At 28.7% G+C, this 23708-nt stretch overlaps 3 protein-coding genes across 3 annotated transcripts; 2 read left to right on the top strand and 1 right to left on the bottom strand.

Annotated features, from left to right (window-relative positions):
- Window positions 1–3416: 3416 nt before the first annotated feature.
- Window positions 3417–5897, top strand: LOC113548979 (cAMP-dependent protein kinase catalytic subunit 1-like). Its single transcript, XM_026950103.1, is given in 4 exon segments — window positions 3417–3777; window positions 3780–4306; window positions 4308–4743; window positions 5752–5897. Coding segments are annotated over 3 exon segments (1056 nt in total). The 5' UTR covers window positions 3417–3683; the 3' UTR covers window position 4743; window positions 5752–5897.
- Window positions 5898–7339: 1442 nt separating this feature from the next.
- On the bottom strand, window positions 7340–22161 carry LOC113560514 (diuretic hormone class 2-like). Its single transcript, XM_026966425.1, has 3 exons — window positions 22049–22161; window positions 18322–18429; window positions 7340–7867 (listed from the first exon to the last, which is right to left on the bottom strand). The coding sequence occupies exons 1-3, from the start codon at window positions 22159–22161 to the stop codon at window positions 7717–7719; spliced, it is 372 nt and encodes a 123-aa protein (XP_026822226.1). The 3' UTR covers window positions 7340–7716.
- Window positions 16625–17384, top strand: LOC113560513 (protein GVQW3-like). The gene is made up of 2 exons (XM_026966424.1): window positions 16625–17033; window positions 17094–17384. Exons 1-2 carry the CDS (start codon window positions 16787–16789, stop codon window positions 17366–17368), a joined length of 522 nt encoding a protein of 173 aa, XP_026822225.1. The 5' UTR covers window positions 16625–16786; the 3' UTR covers window positions 17369–17384.
- Window positions 22162–23708: the final 1547 nt, after the last annotated feature.

The following is a 23708-nucleotide window of genomic DNA, read 5'->3' as shown; positions in this document are numbered from 1 at the left end:
TACTGCAGAGCCCCAATTTGTCGAAGCGTAAACATATGTCCATGACATTAAATTATTCTAGACCCTGCCCCTCCTTTTGTTATAATGATAACTACCATTTTGACTTCGAAGCAGATCTCTTTGATACATGAATTATAAACTCTCCATGTTCAATTTGTTAACTGCTCCAAATTATAATATGACGTACAAAATGTTTCCTTTTCTCAAAACTCGACAGCTCCGCGGTACTTTGATAATTAATTAATTAATTTTAAACTTAATTTTAAGTTAATGGTTTTTTTTTACGTCTTAATGAACTTGGTCAATTTTTATTTTATATCTTTTTACTATAGGATATGGTAAAATTATATTATACAAAAGTATAGTTTTAGACAAGGGATGGTTTCTTTTTAATATTAATATTGAAAACTATCAATATTTCTTTTAAACTACAATGTAAGTAGCTAGAAAATTAGTAATACCTGTTGTGGTCCCACTAGTAAGGTTTTTGTATTATATTCTACTTTAAATTTAAATAAACAATTTATCTATAAGTTCAAAGTGGAATACATTTTAAAACTATGGTTGTAATTACAATTTACCTATTTAGGATAATACAGTTCTAGTATTAAATATATTTACCTATGGTAATTATATATATTATATAGTCTATAAAGTCCTACCTATTTATTTTTTTTTACCCTTGTATACATCCTATTTCATTCAATTTTTCTTTGCATAAAATAGGTGTAATTTTTATGATTATTTAAAAATATTTTTCAATGTCCTGTTTTGGTAATACTAAAAATTGTGTATCTTACACAGTCATAAATTGTACTGTACTGTATCTGTTTTAATTAATAAATTGTCTAGAATGTATACCTGGCATTTGTGATTTACTATATTAACTAAAATCCTATTCAACATCGTTTTTTTATTTCATAAAAATGTTAACATTAGCTAATATTGTTAATAATTAATATTAAAAAAAGGGGTAATAACAAGTTCTGCAATTAATTTTAGTTTTTCAATCATAATAGTTTTGTCTAGTGTTATATTATTTTAGTTTCACTTGTAAATTAGTCAAATTAAGAGACAATTGTTTTTTGAAATGACATTTTTAATACCTTAATATAATTAATATTTACTTGTTAGTGTCCTTTATGTTCATTAGTATCTCAATGGACTTATTATTTGCATAATGCAATTATAATTGGTTAAAGTAAGATTAATCAGAAAAGGTTTTGAAGATTTATTTTTCATTAACAGTATTATTGATGAAAAAATTCATTTATAATTGTAAGCTTTTCTTATATTTTTTATTTTGCATATGGTAATTATTTAATTGTCTGTTACTTATTATTAACACAATAAATTTCCAATCTATTTTAATTATAACAGATTATTGTTATTTGTGATTATTATTCCACAATAGTAGAATTTTAATGTATTTAGTATTATTTTTTTTTCTAATGATTTAATACGTTCTTGTTTTAGTACAAATTTGTGTCATATCTGTTATTAAAATGATAAATTTATTTTATTTTTATTTTGTATGATATAAGGGTAATTTTCTAGAATTTAAATCTTACAGAAAAATATTTCAATGTTCCATTGATCTACTAAAATTTTTAATATGTTCTACCAATAAAAACAATTGCACTGATCTTGCATTTGAAGTTTTGTCTAACTAATTAAACCAATATAGGTAACATATAAATCAGTGAATATATATTAGAATAATACTTTTATAACCATAGAACACAAATAAACCAAATTTCGTCAAATCAAATCAATATGTATATTAGCATACTATAAATAATTAAGATAAATTATTTCTAACTTATATGTGTAATATAACAGATAATGTAAATTTAGATTTTTATACCCTATATTTTTGTTGTAATTAAAATGTTTACTGATTTATTTTAAATAGTTATATTAGTGTTATGAGTTTTTTGTAGAATTTTCTCAATTGGTTTAGGGCATCAAATTTCTTGCTTTTTAATATTTTTAAATATTCATCGTTCATTAAAATAAAGTAATTGTTTTATTTTTTTGGTAATTAAGCTACCTAGTTATATTGCATTGATTATTACAACATATTGCCTTAAATGTGAAGTCAATAGTCTTGTAGATAATTCACGTTGTGAGTATTTTTTGTATACTTAATATTATATTGTATATTGTGTTATTATGTATGTTCCACTTGACACTTGCAGAATAATTTGAAATAAATTAAATTATCCAATTCATATATTACTCAAAACTATGCAATTTTAAAACAATTAGCTAATAGCTATACTTAAATTTATAAATATAATATGAAATTTTAATATTTAACAATTGATAATATTTGTATTTATATATTTTTTTCTCTGAAGTAATAACGTGACCATCAATTACAATAATAAATTACATATTATTGGCCACTGTTTAGTGCTTAATATTTACCACAATAAAACTATAAAAATATAATCGTCATTTAAAAAGTTACATTAAAATGATAACAATAAGTGCGACAATTTTTTCGGAAATCTAGATACTAGAAGTGTGCTTTAAATGCTGATTTATTTTAATACAAATGTAATACATATTTTTATCGTGTTGACTAAAATGTAGAAAACGTACTATGCTTTGCCGATTAGTTAAGGTATGATGTCATGGAATATATTATAATGTTATGTGTTCATCTCGAGACAAGAGCTTAGAGCCTTAGACGATATTATATATTTACTTAATTCTTGTTAATCTTAATTTTCGATATAAGTCGGGATAAATGTTGTACGTGCGTCAATACGCTGAGCGAGTAATACTTCGCCACTCGACCATATTATATATTTTTGTTAGGTAATTATGTTTTATTATTATTACAAACGCTTAATCTTATAAGTAGTGTGTATGAGACACGTCAATTGCACCGGTTTTCGGAAGAAACAGATCGACGGACAAATCTAGAGTAACGGAGTGTGGACTGAGTATTGAGTAATAACTAAAAAACTGTATATGAGTACTTTTTATTTTGTTATCATAATTCTTTTTTTTTTTCAAACACTGAACGAACTCGGTACGAGACCGGTCGCCATTATTGTCCTTGTTGCTATTCGGCTTTCGCCGGCGTTGGTGACGTATCACGAACGTTTGGTACTATCGTCGTTGTCGGTGGTGGGCTGGTGGCAAATGGGCGACAGCAAGTTGTTGTGCTCTCAGATGGCGGTGTGGTGAGAATTTGTGTGGTGGCGGTGCAATGCGCGTTTTTTCTTCCCGGTCCCGGGAGTCGTCTCTTCCACGGTTAGCCCGCAGCTGGTCGATCGGCCATTTTGAGAATTTTTGGTCGGGGGAAAAGGAAAAATTCTTTTCCTATCAATTTTTTTTATTGACCATTTTGTTTATGTATTTTCGAGATTTTAATCCCTTGACCGATTCCCGTAAGTCGTCGATTAAACAATAAAGTTATGACAGTGCCCGATCGTTTGCGAATATCGCCGTCGTTCCGCCGAACCAGCCTCGTCCGATTTTGAGGTAAGCCCGTGATGATACACTATAAGGCTTGATTAACTTGGCAGTACAGAGACGGTTTCGATTAAAACTTAGAGTTGACCGTGCAGCGAACGTTCGGCGCAGCACGCTAAAAAATCAGCTGTACGTCGTTGGTTAATGACAACTCGTTCGTTGGGAGCCCTGGAAGGTAAAAAGCGAACGCAATGGGCAACGCCGCGACGGCTAACAAGAAAGGCGACTCGGCTGAGAGCGTCAAAGAGTTCCTCGACCAGGCCAAAGAGGACTTCGAGGAGAAGTGGAAAAGAACCCCACGAATACGGCGGCCCTTGAAGACTTCGACCGTATCAAGACGTTGGGTACGGGTTCGTTTGGCCGTGTCATGATTGTACAACATAAGGCTTCCAAGGAGTATTATGCTATGAAAATACTTGACAAACAGAAAGTGGTGAAGTTGAAACAGGTAGAACACACGTTGAACGAAAAGAGAATTTTACAAGCAATTAGTTTCCCGTTCCTCGTCAGTTTGAAATACCACTTCAAGGACAATTCCAATTTATATATGGTGCTTGAATATGTGCCGGGAGGTGAAATGTTCTCTCACCTGCGAAAGGTTGGCCGTTTCAGCGAGCCACATTCGCGTTTTTACGCGGCTCAAATAGTGCTAGCATTCGAGTACCTACACTATCTTGACCTAATCTACAGAGATCTCAAGCCAGAAAACTTGCTGATCGATTCGCAGGGCTATTTGAAAGTGACTGACTTTGGTTTTGCGAAACGTGTCAAAGGGCGAACATGGACCCTGTGTGGTACGCCTGAATATTTGGCGCCCCGAAATTATATTAAGCAAGGGATATAACAAAGCCGTCGACTGGTGGGCTCTTGGAGTTCTAGTATACGAGATGGCTGCTGGTTACCCACCATTCTTTGCCGACCAACCTATACAGATATACGAGAAAATTGTCTCGGGCAAAGTACGTTTCCCATCACATTTTGGTTCTGACCTAAAAGACCTACTGAGGAACTTGCTGCAAGTGGATCTAACCAAACGATTTGGAAACCTGAAGAATGGTGTCAACGATATTAAAGGACACAAGTGGTTTGCATCAACAGATTGGATTGCCGTGTTTCAGAAGAAAATTGAAGCTCCGTTCATTCCTAGGTGCAAAGGACCAGGAGATACAAGCAATTTTGATGAATATGAGGAAGAAGCATTGAGAATCTCTTCAACAGAAAAATGCGCCAAAGAGTTTGCCGAGTTTTAAGGTACGCAAACTGTCTATTTTATTTAGATACATTTATACATTTTGTTTTTGCAACCTCAGTACACAATTAATAATAAAATAGGAGGACCAAACTGTTTATGAGAAATTCTGCTTATGTCAATATTATTATGATTTAGTAGGTTTTTACTAAGATGGCTTTGTTTAGCCAGTGGCGTTCGCAGGAAATCAATTTTGTTCAAGAGTCAGAAAATTCAGAAATATTGTTATTACATCACTGTGTGAATATATATACCATGCTGAACTAAAATGACAATGGTACATTTCATACATATAAATATACTTAGGTATATTTATAGAATATCAAAATCTTGCTCTACCTTAGATAAGATACAATCTCTTTTTACATTGATTTTGTTCTTTTGTTAACTTGTTTACAAAATCTGAATTCATATATTTCTTTTGATCCTTTCTTGTTGTTAGATTTTGACAAATTGGGACTTTAGAGACATAATAGATAATTGAAGTATAGTTATTTGTAAAAAAATAAATATATATATATATATATATAATATATTATAACAATAATAATAATAATAATAATAATATTAATAATAATAATAAAAATAAAAATAATTATTAATAATTAACTAAATTAAAATATTACTAGTTGTTACTTATATCATATTATTATTATATAGTGTATTCTGACCTCTGCGTACACCACTGCCTAAGTTTTCTCAAACCTTTTTATTTACTCAAAATAATCAAATATGGTTTAATCAACTATTAAAATGAATAGAACAATTTTTTTAGCCAATAATTTAAGTGTATACGTAAAAAAATTTCCTCATCATAATGTATTATTTTATGTTTAAAATCGGTGCCATTTGTATTGTACCACCATTTGAACAACAGGTATCTGATTTCTTTGCTTTTATTATCTGTTTAAACATTTTAAAGAGCTTGTCTAATATTAATTACTGTATAGTAATTATTATTGTTAATCATTTTTTTGTTTTTGTTTTTTTTTTTTTTCGGAATTGGATAGTTCCTAGTGAAGTCACATTTTAAATCTCCAATGTTAATGCAATTTTTTCTTCATGCAATGTTGACAAAAAAAAAAAAAAAAATTAAAAATTATTCTATGTTCTGAATGATTAAATCTATTGTGTAAAATGCTAAAATGTTGAAAACAAATTGCATTTAAATAATATAATATTTACTTTTATGTTTAGTTTAAATGTAAAGTTTCTTAAAAACAAATTTGAGTAATTGTTAATTTTTGTATAGACATTTAAAGAATTTTTTTTAACTTGTTATATGTTATCTACACTTGGATATTTTTGATGTTTTATTTGGAATTCACTAAGAACTATTCATTTTGTATTCTGTTTTGTTTTTCTTTATACATATGTATGTATTTATTTATTTATTTTTATTTTCATGTCGAGTGCAATGCTATAATGTGTTAAGTGGTTTTTTTTTTTAATGTAGAATTCACACTGAAAATATACTACATAATATACAATAATAATTAATATAATTATAATTATAGACTTAAACAGTTAACAATATTCTAGATATTAATATTTTATTAGGTTTCTTTAAAAAAAAAAAAACCATTTTGTCCCATTTATTATACCTGTTTGATACATATTGTTAAATTGGCTTCCCAACATTTTGTGACAGAATACTAATATCCATGTATGTATTTTTGTTTATATATATACTAAGCTCTAACTGATATTTCATTTTTCGTGCGGAGTTCAGGGTATGTTTCCCGGAGTTAGAAGCATCTACATATTACAACTTGTACTTAACTTAAAATTATGTTTTCTTTAGGTATCAGTCTTGAAATGGTGTCAGCTCTTATGATTTTAAGTTATAATAAAACTAAAAATAATTTTATTAATAATCGCTTTACTTATCTACTTATTTATTACACACCTACAGTCTTTTTGTGATTTCTCCTAAATTAATTACATTAATTATGTTTTATTTTAATTATTTGTTTGTCATTTTGTAAGAAGCACAATCTATGAAATCATATTCTTGTTACCAATATTTACCATGTTTAGATTTTAAATGTGTAATAATTTAAAACTTAGTCTAAATGAGCATAAAAGATCCCTAGTCAGTATTTCAAACTAAAATAATAATTATTGTTTTATAATCTTTCACTTTATTATTGTTTAACTTTTGTTTTTCAATTGTCTATTTTTAGTTACAATTGATGAGTATTATTTTAAATTATTATGTTTTTATTATTATTAATTGTGATGTTTTTGTTTTGTGTTTTAACAAATCATTAGGCTATATGATAAAATTAAAAATAATATTTCTAATATTTTAGATGGCATTTAATATTAGGTATTGTTTGTGTATGAATTTATGTTGGTTTTATTTATATTTTATTTTGTAGTGTTCTTTTAGATCTATCATAATAATTATTATTATTATAATACTATGCTGTATATATATTATATTTTATTAAAATTATTTAAAAATAATATTTTTGTTGTTTTTATGTATACAATCATAAACATATATGTGTTGTTAACCTTGTTACACTGTTAACATAGGTAGATACATCATAGTTTACTAGAAACTCAGATATTTAAGGTGTTTAATTTTAAAAACACTGTTTAAAACAGGAATGTGCTGTATTTCGACATAAAATAAAATATGAGTTAAACATTTTAAGTCATTGAGTTTACAATTCAAATAGTCTAATTAAAAGAAATACGTACAGTAAGCAATTATGCTAATCTATAACATTTTATAATCTGTTAACATTCTACTGAAGGTGGGATAACATTCACAAAACAATGGATGGATTATGCTTAAAATAATCATTGACTTGTAATATGTCTATATATATATATATAAATATATATATTTATTTATTTATTTATTTATATTATTATATATATATAATTCATATATTTATATAATATTTAGTATATATTTGAATGTAATAGTTTGTAAATATAATTTATAACAAACTAAAAGTTTAAGGTGTAAGAAGCTTAGGAAGCATATCACTGCGACGTCGACGTCCTGGACCACCAGCAAAATTAGCTGCTGCCATGCCCATTAAGTGTTTTGCCGCTTGTGTGCCTGAATAGCCTCGGCTTAAGCCCAAATCAAGCCCACGCTTGGAACTGAAAAACAATTAAAATTTTTTTAAAAATTGAATTTTTACAATTCATTTTTATTAAGCGCTTAAAGAGCTCAAATTGATTCACTATAGTATTGAAAGGTCAAAGTATGTAACTTAGCCTTTAGAATAACTTGTTATTAGTGAAATTTACTCAACACAGGTTTCACAGGTAAGTTATATAATTATATTGTTATAAACTTTGGTTTATGGATAAAGTTGTATCCCCTCAGGAAGTTTAAAAGTGTATCAATGTTATGCAATGTTGGACAATAACTGTGTACCAACCTTTGATATAACATTCAATATCTGTGTTGATTCTATACTATATACCTTGTTTTTTCTTGAATATTTGAAGATACAATATAAAAGGTTTAAATAAAAAAGTGTAATTTGCATATCATTTATTTAACCAAAGTAAGCATTTTTATGCATATATTTATATAGTTATATATACATATCAGTTAATTAATTATATTTATATAGTCATATTAAGTTAATTTTTTTATTTTGAAACCAGTTGGCTTTCCTTTCTGTTATTTTTCTATCAATTTCTCTAACATGCATTATTTTTAACTGTATTATATTTTTATTGCATTTGCCTATTATTATGCATTTGGTATAAACTGTAAAAATTTAGTAAAAGAAAAAAAAATAGAACTGATTTTTAATCAAGTTGAGTTCCTTTTTTTTCGATTTAACTAATAACAAACAAGTTAAATACAGATAAGTAACTTTTAACTATAAACTTAACTTATAATTATTTATATATTAATTTAACTTAATGAGTTAATAAAATAATCGATTAGTTAACTTGCCTAGTCTTGAGAAATAATACTTACGGACTATGCTTTTGTGATTATTATAAAATTAAACTTTTTAATAAATTGTTAACTATTTTAATCAATGCATACAAATAAATAATAATATTAATATACTATTTATTTTTATTTTATTAGTTAGATATTGCATTTGAGTAATCGACGAAATGTAATTTATGGACAAGGAATATCGAAGGTAGGTAGGTAGGTAGGTAGGTGGTAGTGTAGTACTGCACAATTACAATTAGATACCTCTGCATATTTTGTGATTTGGATATTTTATACTTAGTCACGTACAGTGATTTTTATAATTTGTTTTCATGCTTAAATTAATTTTTTTTTAATTGTGTACCTATGTGATTTTTAGATTAGTTATGGGAAGAGAGATTGTTTAAATTTAATTAGTATTCACTTTAAAGTTTGTTTATTTGCCGTATGAGTGTTGATTTGCAGTCTTATTAATTGTTATTATTGCAATGAGAAAGTATGACTGAAATTGTATACTATGTAGTTGGGTACTATTGATCAGTTTATGGTTTGAGACTATGAATTATGATTGTGAGTAGTTTTTTTAAATATATTAATTCACATAATATATTACTTGCTTACAAAATTTAAATTAATGTTAATGAGCCAGAAAGTACTTTATATTTACAATTCTTATTATTGACAATGTAGGTATTTATTATTTAATCAAGAAAAAACCATTTACCTATATATTCTTAACAAATAATATATAGGAATATATAATATACATTATACTGTAATATATATCTATATATAGGTATACAGTCATTAATGTCTATATATACACACATTGCGTCATCACTCATATATTTTTTACTATGTACTATAATGGTACCTACCTATTATAAAAACTAACAAGGCATATAAAAACAGAATATAAAAATTGTTAGCAAAAAACTATTAACCAGTAGGTACCTACTCGGTAGTAATTACTAGCATTGGTTATAGAATAGATTATTATAGTTTAACTTATGTACCTAGGTAACTATTTAGAACGCTTAGTTATAACTATTTAATATTTATCATAAATGTAGTTAATAAATTATTAATTTAATGCGCTTATAATATAAGTAATTAAACCTTATTATTTTTATTGGATTCAATAAAACATGATTTTTTTTTTTTTTTATTGATTTTTTCCGTTTGGACATTTAGGACTTCAGGTAGAAGAAAAACTCAAAAATTGTATTTTATCTCGTAATCAATCTCAATAGATTGAAAATCAATTTATACTTTTCAAGAAATACCACAATCAACGAATTATGTACTAATGATTCAATTTTAATCTCGTTTCATATATTTTTAAATACCTACCTACTCTTATATTTATTTAAATTTTAAAAGTAACGTGTAAAAATATTGTTCTTGCAGAGAATTAATTTTTTTTAAAAGGAAAATATATTTTAATTTGTTTTATGATTTATTGGTATTACATGATTTTTTCATCTTTCATCTTTCAATGATTTTCATTTATGTCACAGACCTACAACACATTTTTCATAATGTTAATTTATAATATTATGTTTTGCTAGGTTTCATGAATATTAATATATTATATTAGATAACTGAACAGTCAACACGGAGTAATAATATTCCCGTTATGGATATTGCAAAATTGAATAGACATCTTAGTTGTTGAAGGTTAGTTGTAGATGTCTATCTGCGAAATGTAACTTTTAATGATTGACCAAACTAAGCAATTTTTCCATATAAGATAAAAATCATATTTTTCTATAAATGCTACCTATAATAACTACCTAGTTATAAGTCTATAGTACCTACCTTTTTTCCCCCCGTTTGAATCGTAAAGCAATGAGGGAAATATAGAAGTCTATAGTATATATAATTACCTACATATTATGATATGCATATGGCATCTGTCTAGTATTTAAGTATTTAAGCAGTATGCTTTCATAAAAAAAATAACAAAAATAGCCTAGTAGGTGATACCTTATACGTTTTAGCTGCAGATTTAAAATTTTTTGTAAATGTGAATTTTCAATTTTGTAAAAATAAATTAAAAAATTAGAATATTCAATGTTATATTTTTTAGAATTTATCTCGAAATTCTTGATGTGGAGTCACGAAAACGCCAAGAAGATTAATGATAAATGTTGCTATTATATTTAGCAATATAATATATTATAATCGTTTAATCTTGAGATTTTGTTTTTTAAATAAGGTCAATGTTTTGGAACTAGGTTGGTGAATTATATGTGGTCAATTGGACCAAGTTCAATCTAAACTTAACTGGGATTCTCGTAAAAAAAAAAAAACAGAAGATCAAAAACTTTGGTTTAGCAAAGCTTAACTTTTTATTCTTAACCTGATAATCGAGCTAAATTGTGCTTATACGAAATAAATGTTCAAGTTTGTGTTGGACTAATGAGAACAAGTATCTACTGAAATCATTTATTGAAAATATTTTTCTTAACTGGAAATGCTTTATTATTATATTAGGTAATAGATTTACTGCAGTTTTTTTGATTTGAATTATCTTGTACTATTTGATTAGTTATCTTGGCGGAGAGAGTTTAGTAGATTATGTATTATAATCCATTTACCTACAATATAAAAACGATGACCCGGTGTGCAATACCAATATACACTTAAACTTATTTCTTAATTAATATTAACTAGTTAGTAGGTAGTTTCTAATTAAACTTTTAGGTATGTTATTTTAGATACCACGAAATATTAAGATATGATTTAAAGATATGAATATGTATTTTACGTGTAAGCTTACTTTTAAGTAGATACGTAGATATTACCTCTACTGTTTACGATCTACACTACTTTCTATACATTCTAACATTTTTAACTATTAGTAGGTAGGTACTTTATAAAACAAAAATTTTTCAAATATACTCTGTAAATACGATTTTAAAACTAAAACAAATCATAATTGATAATTAAAAAAAAAAATTTAAAGTAGGTACCAACTACCAAGCTTTTATTTTTTTTATTAAATATTAAAAGATAATGGTTATTCTCAGTTAAAATGTTGTCTGTTGATACCATATATTATGTTTGCAAAGCTAATTTTTCATATCTAAGCTTTTATTAACTTAAATAGGATAATTATAATTGTTTAAGTCGAAGTTAAAAAATCATTAAATAGTAGGTGTATTAATAAATAATATTATTTTATTTTATTATAAAAAATTGAATTCGATTTGGAATTTTTAGCGTCTAAAATAATTGTTATTTCTTAGTATCTCAATTTATTTAAATCGAATTTTAAACGCATAATAATTATAATTATATAACTTTTAAATAGATACAACTAATAGCTAATATTTGATTAGCAGAATGAAGTGGCACAATAGTACCCTGTAAAATGTTAGTCTATTTATTTGCTCATATATATTTTAAATATTTTTAAGTTATAACTAATTCACTAGTCTAGTAAATTTATGGTTTTATAATGAAATCCTTAGAAAAAAGTTTTCGCTTTAGAATATAAAATTAAACAGGTCCATTGTTATCCTTGTCATTGACAAAAATTAAACGAATTAAAATAAAACTTTATAAATTATAACAATAAAATATAATTACATAAGTAGGCGCAGGTAGCTACGCCCTATTTGTTATTTATATTTAATAATTTAATGAATATTATGATTGAAAATCCATAGTCATATCTTAAAATAAAATTTATTTAGGTACATAACCCAATCATATTCAATTTGTATATTTAAAAAAAAAAAAACATAAAAATGTACCAAAAAATAATATGAATTTGCTATACCCTAGGGAATAGCGCCTATTCGAATAAGTAATAATTCCATTATATCATGTCATGCTTTCTAGTTTTTTCACCGTTATTAACATGTTAATATTTTATTTTATAGTCGATCAATAATAAAAAATAACAAAAAGTTTTATTTTTTGTGTCTATTACATTCTTGGAAATATTTTATAGATTGTACATTATAATATACGTTCGGTTATTTCAATAATAATATTTTATTTATTTTCAAAATACTCTCAGCATTTGCATTTCCAGTAGGCAAGTATAAATACAATCTCAACGATAATAATTGTTCGTCGTTGATAACTGATAAACTATTGCTGTCGAGGAGTCCATTTGTGTTGGAATTCTACTGAAATGACTTACGTCGTATATAGTATAATATACAATATAACTTCCGTGGTCCCGTTACTACGGGCGCAAATGCGTGAACCGTATACCGTATTAATGAACCATATGACATATGAAACACACCCCTCAGACCACACTTTGTCAACGATGTTCACTTGCAATCATCAACAGGGACATGATGTGACAACTATGCAACAATACCTTTAAATAATTTATTTAAAGTTTAGACAAGGGAGCTACACTTTGCGGGGGGGGAGGGTAGGCATCCCTGTGCCACTCCTTTCCACAACATCAAAATTCATGAAAAAATATTCCGTTTAGCCCTTAGGTGTATGAAATTCGATATTTTTATTATCATTTAAAAGAGAAAAAAATACTTGTAATTATTAACGCATAAAACTCGCTCAACAATTATTATACATTTATATTCAATTTTATAAAATAAAAATTAAATTATCATAATAATCGTGATGATAAAATACCTACATAATTTTAACATTATTATCTGTTGAAGAACTTACCGATCATGCATCCGCTGTTTATTCTTTTTTTGATTTTAGAAACTTCAGTTTACTTAAACTTGGTATTTTAAAATACCCGCTACAATAGTTATGTCATTTAAGTAGTGTAGTATGGGGCGCTTTTATGATTATCAATAAAAATTAGAACAAATAGTTACTGAATTATTAAACTTTATTATTTTGAGCTAAGAATAATAGTTTTTTTTTAAGATCTGAGGCCTATGATGATTTTCCAAAATTATATGCATATAAAATATGTAAATAATATGTATATTTAGTAATTAATAATGACATTAAGTAATAAAAGTATAAACATTTTACGTTTGTAAAAATTATCCGAATATAATTATTGTTGTATTACATGTATTTTACATTTGATAAAAATTATTATTATTTTGTTTAATAAATCAGATATAACTTCGAATTTGAATGGAAATTGAAAAATATAGGTACATACAAGTCAATTATTATTACAATATACGGAGTAAAAAATATATATGAATCACACGAAGTAGATAATTTAAGCTAACTAAGGACTAAGTTATGGTTTACGAGTTATCCTAAGAAGAGGATGATTGAAATCGAAGGTTGTAGAATGGTATGTGTGATGCGAAAAAAGAAAGGATAGATTAAGTTAATTCCTTAGTTAATCGTAATCATAGGTAGTATCTGGGCATATTAACTATGTAATCTAACTATACGTGCTGCAAAGGAAATGAATAGGTTTTTTTACACGGTTCAATCTAGGTAATTTTGCCTTTTGTGAGCTATAGATGGCACACCACAACACCGATCTCTAGAATATATCACACAGGAGCGAAGTAACGAAGACGGGTAAGAGAAGATAATAACTATTAATGTTACGTTTGACAAATCCAAGTACTTTAAGGGCACGTGATACCGTGAAGTAAGTTTATGTGTCTACATAACGAAAGAGAAGATGCGTAATGGATTCCCAAGTATTTTATTTGTGTAACACGAGCAACCGAGAAGCCATATTAATAAAATACGCTCGATTAGAAAGAGTATGAGATCTAGATAAAGTAATTGAATGGTATCTGTCTGGGCGAATCCCGGATCAGTAATGCGGGCGGAGAATAAATTTAGTCTGTCCTGCGGAACAGCAGAATCAGCCGGTGACTTGATCCTGTGAAATATTTGGTTATCGTCTGCTAAAAGAATATATTTAGTCTTGCTTAAGCGCTGCGAGAAGAAATTAATTAGAAAAGATAACAGCAGAGGACCGAAACGTCCGTCTCGAGGAACGCCCGAAGGACTTCGATGACGTGACCATCGACACCAAATACCTTGACAGATTACCTGTTGTTTATCGTGTAGGATTTAAACAGTCCGAGTGATGTGTAACTAACACCGAAATATTTTAGTTCGTCGATGTGAGGAGTGATTGGTCGACAATGTCGAATGCTCTTGTAAAATCTACAGTGTTAATGACGTCTAATTGACGATCAGATTCGCGCTTTAATTTTTGTACGAGTAGAAAGATACACCACTATAGTGACAGTCGATTAACTAGGCCTAAAGCCGCACCGTTCATCAATCAGAACATAAGCTAGGTTACGTTTGATGTACAGGTAACACCAGCCTTAGACTCAACATGTATCTTGGCAATACGTATAGGGTAACGGAAAAAAGTCTTTAGTTGTTCATATTTTTATTTTCCGAAATACCACCAACTGTGCTCTCGGGTTAAACACGTATAAATTATTATTATTTACTCTTACTCACTTGTAATCAATATAATGACGTAAAATTATAACGTAGGTACCTTGTTCTAATGACAATATTGTAGGTATCTGCCAAAATAGTTATAAACGGTAGGAAGGTATAGGCATATCCCTACCTATTTACCACTCACTCGGTTAGAATCTGGTATCGTCACGTATTATTATAGCAGGTATGTATTTATCAGGGTGTAGTGTTAAATCAAATTTAATTGTGGGCGTAGCTGTTGAAAGTATAAGATTCGAAGAGTTTAAATCTTTGTTTTGAATCCATTAAACTAAATGTATTTGATTCTCATCGCTCGGTATACCAATTTGGCCATCTATGATTTAAGCATTATTTTATTTATAGTATTTATTATTTTCTTTATCAGTGTAGGAATCATATACTATTACAGGAGAGTGACGTATGTAAAAACTATAGTTTCCGAAGTCTGTATAAATACGTTGTAATAAGAAAATGTATTTTTGTGTTTATATACGAGTACAAAGCGATTGACCAAGCATGCTCACCATTTTTTATCCTTCGTTTATTAAAATTTCGATCTTAAAAATTTTAAAGTACACCTATTTAAGGACCAAGTACTAAGATTTTTATACCTTTATAGAGGAAAGTCTTGTGGTAATATAAATTTATTATTTTTTTTATGAGAATCGCCCCTCTTCACTATAAATTGTTTATAAAATGATTTTTATGAAAATTTATGTTTTTAAATCAAAATTAAAATAAATAGTTTTTAAGTTATCCAACTTAACGTACTTAGTATAGGTAATAGTCCTTAATAATGATTAAACATAAAATATCAAAAATAATCTAGTAGTCTAATACGTTGATAATTTGTACAAACTACATATTTTTAATAAATTAACATTAATTATTATTATTTTAAAATCGTCACAACCCCTACACATTTCAATCGTATTGTTTTAAATAAATTAAGGTTAATAACATAGGGTGTATTTTTTCGAATTTTGATTTATATCATACATAAACATTTGAATTCTCTTTGATAATGGTATAAAAAAAAAATCTAAGAACTTGAAAATATGGTTTTAAAGTAAACTAATGATTTAAAAAGTAAGAATTTGAATAAACCCAGTATTTAATAAAAAAAAAAAAAAAATGGGGTTGAGCGTACTTGACGAATCGCCCTTGCTCTGTGTATATACTTTGTATGACGTTTTAGTGGCGCATACGTTGCGATATATATATTTTTTGGAGAAACCGCTTTTTATAGCGGTCGTAACCTTTTTTTTATCCATTTGACTGATGATATATTGAACACCAATATAATAAATATCAGTGACTTTACTGCAGCAGCAGAGCACATTACGTATGTCCGCATAGAGAAACGCGCGCAGGTGTAAACATATTATTGTATTATATCATAGGTTTTTCGTTTGATCATAATAGACAATATAATTGGTGAAACTCAGCTATTCCAATTTTCTCTCTCTAGTCTTACTCGGGATTAAAGGTCTGGAGGCACACACTTTGTAAAAAGATATATACGAGGTCTAATCAAAAAGTATCGAGACTGATGCGATTAATCGTAAACCAGTTTGAGTATGAACTTGCATGTGCTATATTAATCTAACTTTATATGTTGGGAAAATATATTAGACATAGATTAGATTAAAATTGTTTCAGTCGGCTTCTAGGTGCAATTAAGTCAAGTATGTTTTTACGTCCCGTCGGATTTCATAATGAGCGAAAATACAGAACAACGAGTGTGCATTAAATTTTGCCATAAACTGAGAAAAACGGCTACTGAAACCTACCAAATGTTATTGTTAGCTTATGGAGATGAAACCATGTCCCGTGCTCGCGTTTTTGAATGGTTTAAACGATTTAAAGAGGGTAGAACAACTGTTGAAAGTGATGAACGTGAAGGACGCCCATCAACAAGCCGCAATGAGGAAATGATACAAAAAATACGAACAGCAATACGAGGTAACCGTCGTTTGACAATTATGGAACTTAGTAATGAGTTTCAAATTTCATTTGGATCAGTTCAAACCATATTGACGACTGATTTAGACATGAGAAGAGTTGCAGCCAAATTTGTACCAAAACTGCTCTCAGGTGAGCAAAAAGAAAATCGAAAACAGATCGCCACTGATTTGCTAGAGTGTTCCGAATCTGATGATTTTTTTTTTAAATCAATTATAACTGGTGACGAGACTTGGGTATATGGCTACGATCCAGAAACAAAGGTACAATCTTCGCAGTGGAAGACACCTGATTCACCACGACCAAAAAAGCTCGTCAAGTTCGGAGTCAAGTGAAGGTCATGTTGACCGTTTTTTTTGACTACCAAGGTGTTGTTCATCATGAGTATGCTCCTAAAGGACAGACTATAACAAAGGAGTACTACATTGATGTTCTTCGCCGTTTACGAGACGCTGTACGAAGAAAAAGACCCGAGTTTAAAGAGTCTGGTAGTTGGAAATTGCATCACGATAATGCACCAGCCCATTCAGCCCATGTTGTGCAGCAGTTTTTGGCTAAACATGGTATCCCAGTTGTTTCTCAACCCCCCTATTCACCAGACCTAGCTCCATGTGATTTTTTTTTATTCCCAAAAATAAAAATGGCGCTTAAGGGTAAACGTTTTCAAGATGTAGATGAAATAAAACAAAATGCGACGGAGCAGCTACGAGGAGTTTCTAAAAATGACTTCCACAGGTGTTTTCAAAAATGGCAGGAACGTTGGAGAACATGTATGGACTCAGAAGGAGCATACTTTGAAGGAGATTGAATGTAAATAACTTTATCTAATATATTTTTTTTTTTTTTTAACAGTCTCGATACTTTTTGATTAGACCTCGTAAAAAAAAAAAAATAATATGTCATTGAATTATTGAAAAATTATTCCTGAATATCGTCTGAAAACTAATTTAAAATAAAGTAAAATTTAAATTGAACAAATCTAATGAAATGCGCGCGTTTGTTACATAAAATATCTGTACAACCGTACTTTATTATTTTTTTTTTCTAATAAACAAATCTTTTATTTTATATTATTACGGTTATCTGGAAACTAACAATTTGATCAAATAATATTATTCGCGTAGTGCCTTGCGGCCAGTGCTGGTATATATTATATTTTCAGTGCCCACAGTGTAGAGCTATATTACCTATTTCTTTTGTACTCTTAAGATTGAAAAATAAATTCGTTTTGACAAAAAACAAACGAATTCCACAACTTCGAAGTCTTAATACTTAATGTTGGTCTTACTTTTCCAATTCATTTGCTCTCATGATATTTTGGCCTATTCGGGCCAATAACTCCAACATGACTTCAGGGTCTCCGTCGTTTTCTGATGACAAATACGCGTTGTTTTGCCTGAAATAAACAAAACGGACTGTTATGAAATATATTATTTAACCGTCACGAGTTAAATAACTAAAACTTTTATAATAATAAAAAGAGACAACAATAAAATAGTATTTGCATTTTATTTTTTTATCATTCATACATTTTCGCAAAACAGACAATAGTTAAGTTTTGAAAATTCACGTGCTATAAAATATGTTTCAATGCATTGCAATATCTACTCAATGATCTCGATCTGTTCTATTAGTGAAAAGGTAGGTAATAACTACTGTAGCTATGTTGACTCAATTAGTTAACTATTTATTTGATGCCGGACAAACTTTCTACGTTTTAATTGTACGGAAAAATGATCAGGGTCATAGCTGTTATTAATTAAAAATTGAAAGTTTTTTTTAGTTTCTTAGTTTGTACCAAGAAAGGCAACTGTTTCGAAAATATGAAAATAAAATGAAATAAACAAATAACGAGTCGGTAGAAAATATAAAATCCCCACGAGAAAATATTGTTTAAGTTTAACTAAAAATAATGTTAGGGAATATTGATTATATTTAAAAAAGTTACCATGTATATATTTTATTATAATTTATGTTATAAATAGTATAAATATATTATGTACCCTTACCGTATTAGAAAATATAACATTGAATTATAATTTCCGTACGTACATTTATTTTAAAACAATATTTTGTTTTATACGATATTTTTTGTCACGTTTTTATTATTTATTTCGGTGTGAGCTATTATTTTTTTCTATGATAAATTGTAGATTGATACCTATTATAGTTATTTCCTCAATATTTACGCACGTGCGTGTTTTGACTGTTTCGAGACTTCAAGGAGACAATTTTCGATTCATCGTCTGTCGGGTTGTAATATGATATCTGAAGTAAACATTCAAACTGTCGAAACATTGATATTGATCTCACAAGTTAATATATTTTATAGATTGTGTATTCAATAAATGTAAAAGAAAAAAATATTAAATAGGTAGGTAGTAAAAAGTAAAAACTTTTTAATTCTATTCATATTTAAGTTTTTATAAGATTTTTAATTATAAATTCATAATATGTTTAAAAACTTAATGTTTTAGAAAAAACTTAGGGAAAGAAAGGTTTTTATCAGGTTTAGCGTCATGTAGGTATTATATAGATATAGACAATTTTACACTTGATGTCGGACGAAAGTATTGGGCCAAAAATTGTAGATGGTTAACCTCTAATGATTAAAGTTTGCAAGGATTGTATATAGGTATATAAACTTCCTTACAAACTCACTCTCACTATCTATATGGGTAAGTAAAATATAATAATACTTTAAAATATATTTTATAACTAATAAAAATTTATTACTATAAAACCAAATGAATTATCGTTAGTGATTGAATTGTTTATCATGGGGTCCGAATGTATGATCGAGTTACACGATAATAACTATAGAAGGTTACGTACTAATCTCTGTTACGGTCAGTGTTGTGCAAAGATAACGGACAAATTATCTAGATAAGGTAACAGATAAAATTTTGAACCGACTAGCATTTTCCGAGTAAATTTGTAGGTCGTACCTACCGGCTATATCTAACGTAAAAATTACGTCCTATCAATCCATTTTTATATCGCAATGTTCGATGAATGTTTATCTATTGAGATTTTTATCGATAATTTTAAATTAACGTTGTAGCGGGCACCTCATCTCTATATTGCTTTTAATCAAATTCACGTGATTGATTATTAACCGTCAGATTGTCCCGTTGACACGGCCTACAACGGGACAACGGCGGCAGTAAACAAACGGACGATAATAATTCACAACTTCTGATATCACGGCCAATTTCGCCCCCCCCCCCAACTGTGAGCAGCGTCAAGCGATCGCAGGGCAGCGGTTCGACCCGCAGCACACGCATATTATTGGCGCATTTCCGAGTGTGGCGCGTATACACACGGCATATACGATTTGGTACTCACATCGTCAGGAAATAAATTTACAGCGCTGTTTTGCGGGCAATGGTTTGGGCCCCCGACATGCGTTATTATTGTGGACCAGAGCCATCGCCGTGATACACGCACGCACACACACACACATATGTTACGCGTGCGTTACACCCGCAAACAATCGTTTTCGAACCAATACAGTGGGTGTGCCTCTGTTGATTTATCCGTACCCTACGTAAGCCCGTACACATCATGTGCGCGTGTGTGGCGTATTATTACAATATCGTATCACGGTCCAGACGGTCGTGTGTGATCGTGGTAGACTTTTAGCGAAACCCATGACGCCCGGTGGATCGGCAGTAGTTTTTCGAAACACGCCGTTCTATGGTTTTATATGAATTATACAAAATAATAATAAAAAGTTGTTATTTTAAATTTCTAACTGTAATCTATTCATATACCTTGTATGCCCATATGTTATTTATGTTCCCTGTATAGTGCAGGGACGGGCAACTGAAAGTTATTAGAGGGCCAATTTTAAGAAAATTGAAATTTAGCGGGCCAGAGTATAGAGAGCAAAAGAAAGGTCATTCAAAATATATGCATTTTAATTTAGCATGGACGTAGCATAAAGTATAGACGATTGACTTTGAAATCGTATGATGTAATTTGAAAATGTAGCGCGGGCCAGATAAAAAAAGGTTCGTGGGCCGCCGGTTGCCCACCCCTGATAGTGCATTTAAAGTGGGGTAAATTTAGTTTGTATCGATAGTACTCGGGGTACGTTATATAGTCATTTTTCTACACAATCGCCGTTCAAATCGATTGGTTTTCGTAGGAACAGGTTTTAGTGTTGCAAAGTTAATGTACCGATTCTGTAAGCCGCTTTTCCCACTCCTCATAGTTAGAAAAATATTTTTCATCTATAAGCTTTTAGAGTCCAATGAAAAAGTGATAATTATTGCAGGGTGCACGATCTGAACTGCTGTGCGGCGGCTTCTCCTCTTTATACGAGGCGAACGAGCGGCGATGTCACGCCGACACAAATTACATCTATTTAAACGGTGATGGTGCACAAAAATAACTTAATACCTGTGGATTATGGTACAATTTCTGTACATTTTACAAAAATATAATAACGTGTACTGGTTGGTTTAGGAAAAAGAAATTTTTTGTAACCTTAAGATGCATTGGTACATATAGTAATAATTACTATCCGGACGATTCTCATCGTGTATTCACGAATTGTTTTATAGTGGGTTATCTGTCCGTTTCGATTTCTAAAATTCAAAAATCCTGACTAATCACGGTGACACGAGTATTGGTCGCTCCATTTATCTCGTATGGAAAATGGTGATAACATTTTTGTCATAAACCTGAGAGATTATACTACTTATATTCTTTACGATTTATATATAAAAAAAAAAAAAAACACAAAGGCTATAGGAAAATAATTTTGTGCTTAGCTATAGTCTTGCTTTATCGTCTATAGTATGCTAATTTGTTAATCGCACATGGTAATGAATTACGAATATAAATTCGAATTAAATTAAACAAGTCTTTACACACTGTAAAACGTATAAAAGCGTTCAGTGTGACTTATTTAGTCAGCGTTATATATTTGTGTATATTATAATGTTTCTTTTTTTTTCGTTTGAGTTGTTTTTTTACATTTTGTATATTTAAAAAATTTTGGTTACCCTTGTAACAACGGATAAGGTGCAGATAATGATGCTGGGATAGTGCACACAAGTATCACGACCAACAAGCCACACGCCACCGAAGCTCCCACCATCATGTTTCCTGCGAACATACTGTAAATAAATAGATTTTATTAAGCATTCTGCAGTACATATAATTTGACAAAATACAGTCAATAAAAACAAGTGTATAATAATATATTTGTATTTAAAAACTAAAATAAGTGTCAAAAGAGAGTAGAAAGTTAAATTTTATTATGCTTTACATAGTATAATATATGGCATTGAAAAAGGTAAGGAAATATAATATCTCATGGTGAATATGAAAATGAAAAGTGTTATGTATATCGAAATATAACTTGGTATGCTTAAGCTCGTCGTTTTTTTTTTTTTTTTTTTATAATAATATTGTCATAATCAATAATGACAACGTTATGCATAAAGTAGTCACAATTTTTGTGTTTGTATTACATAAAATATTGAAGTTTTACAAACATCATTTGAAAAAATGTTTTATGTGCATACATGCATTGAAGTTTAAGTGTTTCATCTATTTTTTATTTATTAAATACAATGTTTATGTTATTATTATTTGAAGTGTATTGTAAATTAAAATGATGAAATAGTTAAAAGTTAAACGCGAGGTAGGATCGTTGTTTCCGCATTCGTCGCGTTCGTTCAAGTGTATCACATTTGCCTATTCATGACGCCGTCTAACTTTTGTTACGAATTATTATTATTATTCATATTATAATAATAATGTCATTATTATTCAGTTACACATACACCTTTTCGGAAAAGGTCATATTTTTATATTTTAGTTGCGGCAAAGTCGAATATATTCGTTTGAAACTACTGTACAACATCGTAAATTTTTTTTCTACCGTATGTTTTAGTCTGTTTGATGTATTTTTTGTACATAAATACATAATATATGTATATAAAAATCAATTTATACCGTTCTTCAATAAAGCGATCCCGAATACAGAAATATGAGTTTTATACCAAACATGTACTCATATAACTTTTGAGTAGGTATATTATATGTTGATGGTGTATTTTACATAAATTTGTAATACAGAATACAGTATCATAATCACAAGCTGAAGTGGCATTTATTAAGTTAAAACTACGTATTAAATTCATGTTAAAAAATAAATCAACTAATAAAGCTTAATCTAAATTCGATAAAAAAAAAATGCCAAGTAAATTATACGCAGAGCGATTCTTATAAAGTTACGTTAATTTAAAATGTATTAACACTATATTTTTACAATATTTGAAGTCATTATAAAACAATATTTATAAAATATTTATATTATTTTTTTTTAAAGTTTGTACATTTTTGAATGTCAGTATTTAATTTAGTATTTTAATATTTCACACTAAAATATATTTTGGAGAATTAAGAAGACAGAAATCGAATTTTGAACGAGTATTTAATAAGTTAAGAAAATTTAAAGTTTTGATGAACGGAGTGTTTTGATGGGCACAGTGTACTCTTGAGCCCCTCGATTCAGCTCATTTAAACTTTAAATACTTATAACTTGTAAGTTGCAAGTCTTAAGTCATAACTCATTAAATACTCGTCCAAAATTTGATTTTTATATTTTGTAATTCGTAGTATCGTAGTTATTATGTCGTTATATAATTTTACTTG

Source organism: Rhopalosiphum maidis, chromosome 4, assembly GCF_003676215.2.
Source record: "Rhopalosiphum maidis isolate BTI-1 chromosome 4, ASM367621v3, whole genome shotgun sequence".
Taxonomy (NCBI): Eukaryota; Metazoa; Arthropoda; class Insecta; order Hemiptera; family Aphididae; genus Rhopalosiphum; species Rhopalosiphum maidis.
The sequence above is the reverse complement of the archived record's forward strand: the minus strand, read 5'-3'. Positions and strand labels throughout refer to the sequence as shown.